Genomic DNA, 3,705 nt, shown 5'->3' with positions numbered 1-3,705 from the left:
TTTAAATTTTTTTTTAATAAAACAAAAATATACCTTCAAATTTGGGAAAAAAAAAAAGTGGATTTCCACCTCATTTTCTTATTATTTTTTATTAAGGATTATTTTCTGTAATTGTTTTTGAACTTGGGTTTCCGTCGAGTCTACTCTCGCAACAAACCCTTTTCGATTTTGTCCCGTCTACAGTATAGCCTGTTTTGACAGTTTCGGTTCGTTTGATAGATCGAATCATTTATTTGACCAATTTTCGATGGTTCCTAAAAAAACTTTGCCACCTTTATTTTTTATTTTCTTGTAATTCTCTTTTTCATTTCTCCAACATTGAAGGAAAAAAAAAAAAAAAAGCCACCTATAAATTTTCTTGTTGCACATGTACATTCCACCCCCGAATAAAAGTTTCTTCATCCCTTTTGCATCGACCCAAAGACCAGAGAAAAAAAAAACATGTCCCAACTACGTTTTAGACCGAAATTTTTTGAGTTAATGGTAGTTTCTTTGCTAGGTTTTTTTTCATAGAAAATTATTTGAGAAGCACATGTTTTAGAATCTTTTGTAATTAGGTTAAAAGAATTTACTCCGATCTAATTTAAAAGAAAAGTCTATCCTTGGTATTGTATTATATTTACATTGAAACTCGCCTCTCTTTATTTTGGCCATAAGGCACGTTTCTGGGTTTCTCTAGACTCTAATGGTTTAATCTCGTGATGGGAATGTGCAACCAAGGGCTACAAAGCATCCCTGAGAGAGGCTTTACCTAAAGCAAATAGCAAGAGCTTGAAATTGCCAGAGCAAGCAATGAAAAATGCAGTTGTGCCTCCAAGACAAATGAAATTGACATTGAGATTGAAAGAAAGAGGAGGATGCAGACAACTAGCATGGGGAGGAAACTGGATACAGTTAACGACAATACAAAACAAATATCCATCCACATCGACACAGCCCCAAGGACGGGCAAATCAGAAACTAAAACCACCACCACTGGGGGCAAACATGGGGGAGGGATAGGCTGAAATCCGTTCATAGAAGGCGGTGCTCAGCCCTACCACCTATAGGCGCTGGATATTACATAAAATATTATAACCTATTTTATTGTATTGCCTAAAAAATAGTTGTAACCTTGAACCAACCTCGCCTTGAGCTATCTATTCATTGGCAATTTACCCTCAACACCGCACACTAACACGCTAACCCAATTAATCCCTAAATTAAATTGTTTCCGAAACATGGTTGGACAAAAGTTATACAACACCCCACTGACACTTTCAAGTTGAAAAATTACTTGCCAACAGATGCAATAACATTATAAAAAAAACTAATATAAATCTAAATCAAAAGATACGAATCAAAAAGACTACACCACAGCAGTTTAAGGGAACTATGAAAACACAAATATAGAAACCTCAAGATCCAAATACAAAAAACTTTGTTCCATCTTTTCCTCCTATTAAAGAAGGATACCAAAATCTTCTGATAGTTACGAACTAGATCACACGCCTGGACAAGTCTTTTCCAAAATAGGAAGACTATCTTGCTCGTTCCTCAAAAATATCTAAAAATATGCTGCTACATAATTTAAGCAACAAGGGTGCTAGCAGTGGTTGACTCGCTGCAAAAACAAAAGTTTTGAATTAGTAAAATGGTTATTCAGGTCAACAAAGTGACTAATGAGGGTAATCATACAACAAATGGAAGGATTTAGAGCTAGAGAGCAAGAGTCAAATAATATTTGGAGAAAGCAAGTCAGCGACTTAAATATTTATTAATTTACAAAAGACCATTATGAAACAAACATTCTCTTGTGAGGTACTTCAAACAAATTTAAGTGCTCTATTCCCCTACACCTACAAGGAAAACATTGTTCTGGATGTTTGTTCCCAAAAAAAAGGGTAAATTCAGAGAAGTGATGCCATCAAAGGGCCCAAAACCCAGTACCAAGCCAACCAGTTTAAGCGTCAATTCCCTTTGATTTGACCACAAGTAAAATGCAGCAAAGCCGCGAGAAAAAACGAGAGATTTGCCTTTTGGGTGTAGTTGGCAGTTAATTTTCTTTGAAGTTGGGGTATAGAGAAGAATCACGAACTAAAAAAATGATGTGGGAAATAGATTCTTAATGGAATAGAATCCACAATTATAATCCACAATGAACATGAACAATCAATTATATCTGATGGCATGCACCAAATCAAAACCAGTGTATCTAAACCAAATCCTCTCTAATCTGGAACCTCAAAGGTGGCCAACAAAGAAAGTTACAAGCCCACAACAGTCAAGTAGACAATCCTATAAAAGGTTTTCTTATACGGCTGGTTGTCTTCCTCTGCAAATTTTTCCCCTAAAAATTTTTAAAGGTAACTACTTCTAGTGTAAATGTTTTTGACCACATCTGGTCCACATACATCTGGTAAAATATTGGTGAACCATTTCTTTCTAAGTTTCAATGTATGGCCATTGCTCCAGTTCAAATGAAGAATATGGAATGTAGATATCTAATACTATCCCATCCAAAGATTCTAATCATTGGAAGGATGGGAGACTATAGACTCATTCAAGAAACCATGACCATTCCTCTACCTAATCCCTTACAACCCCACACGCCCCTCCAAAAAAAGTGTAGGCAGATAAATGCACTTGGTGGTAATTTCTATCTTATTTACAGCACAACAGATGTTACCTTGCAAATCATACAAAATGAAACTCACAAAATATAATTCAAATATACCATATATAGAACAAATCAAAAGATAAAAGTTCAAATCAACAAGTTTAGATTTCACAAAAATAGAAAACAGAAAAAACAATATCACAAGGATCCTAAATCAACCGCATTAATCAACCAGTTCTATATGTGAACGCAAAGCATTAAGATTATCAAACACATAATCTTGAGAGACTTACTATTTCCAGACAGGAGGAAGCTTCTTTGTTTTTTTGTAGTAGCGAGCAAGCCTGTGAATCCTGCTCTCAACCAGAATCAACCTGAACTTCGAATCCTTATCCTTCCTGTTCCTCTCAAGATGCTTCCGGATAGACACTGCCTTCTTGATAAGATGGTACAGATCCTCCGGAATTTCAGGTGCAAGGCCTAACCCAATCAAAACAAGAAACAATTAAACAAACCAAAACAAAAAGATACAAAGAAATTCTACAACAAAAACGAAAAATCCTAATGTGCCCGGAACTAGAATCATATGTTACTTGAAAATTATATAAATAAAATCGAAGCTTTGAGTCTCAAAATTTCCATTAATGAACCCAACAAGAAAATAGGTAAAAATAACCAATTCCAGAGCTAGCTCAAGTCCAAGATCTTGGGGTCAATCAACTAATGTCTTCAGTAAAACAAGTAAAAACCATACCAAATCAATCACGTATTATATCTATCACTTTCACATCATCACACACAGAGCCTATACTTTTTTTTGGTACACCAAATGCTATTAAGAATATCTGTGGCCCAAAAATTCCCATTCCATTACGCCCGGCCCACATTTTCTCAGAATCCCAAACAGAGCTTAAACCCATAAAAGAGATTGAAAAAAAAAAGGTACCGTGAGCTTTGAGAATGCGAAGGATCTTGCTTCCGTTGATACTCCTCACTTGAGCAATACCATGCGAGTCACGAAGAATCACACCGATCTGCGACGGCGTCAGACCTTTCTTCGCAAACTTGCAAATGTTTTCCTCAACCTTAAAACCCAACAGCCCAAT

General features: G+C 35.8%; 1 protein-coding gene across 1 annotated transcript; it reads right to left on the bottom strand.

The window, feature by feature from the left end:
- Positions 1–1,292: 1,292 nt before the first annotated feature.
- LOC132181994 (small ribosomal subunit protein uS15-like) lies at positions 1,293–3,705 on the bottom strand (the record flags this gene model as incomplete). The annotated part of the gene is made up of 3 exons (XM_059595208.1): positions 1,293–1,603; positions 2,893–3,079; positions 3,546–3,705. Coding segments are annotated over 3 exons (381 nt in total), but the record flags the coding sequence as incomplete, so codon positions are not given.

Source organism: Corylus avellana, chromosome ca5 (genome assembly GCF_901000735.1).
Source record: "Corylus avellana chromosome ca5, CavTom2PMs-1.0".
Lineage (NCBI taxonomy): Eukaryota > Viridiplantae > Streptophyta > Magnoliopsida > Fagales > Betulaceae > Corylus > Corylus avellana.
The sequence above is the reverse complement of the archived record's forward strand: the minus strand, read 5'-3'. Positions and strand labels throughout refer to the sequence as shown.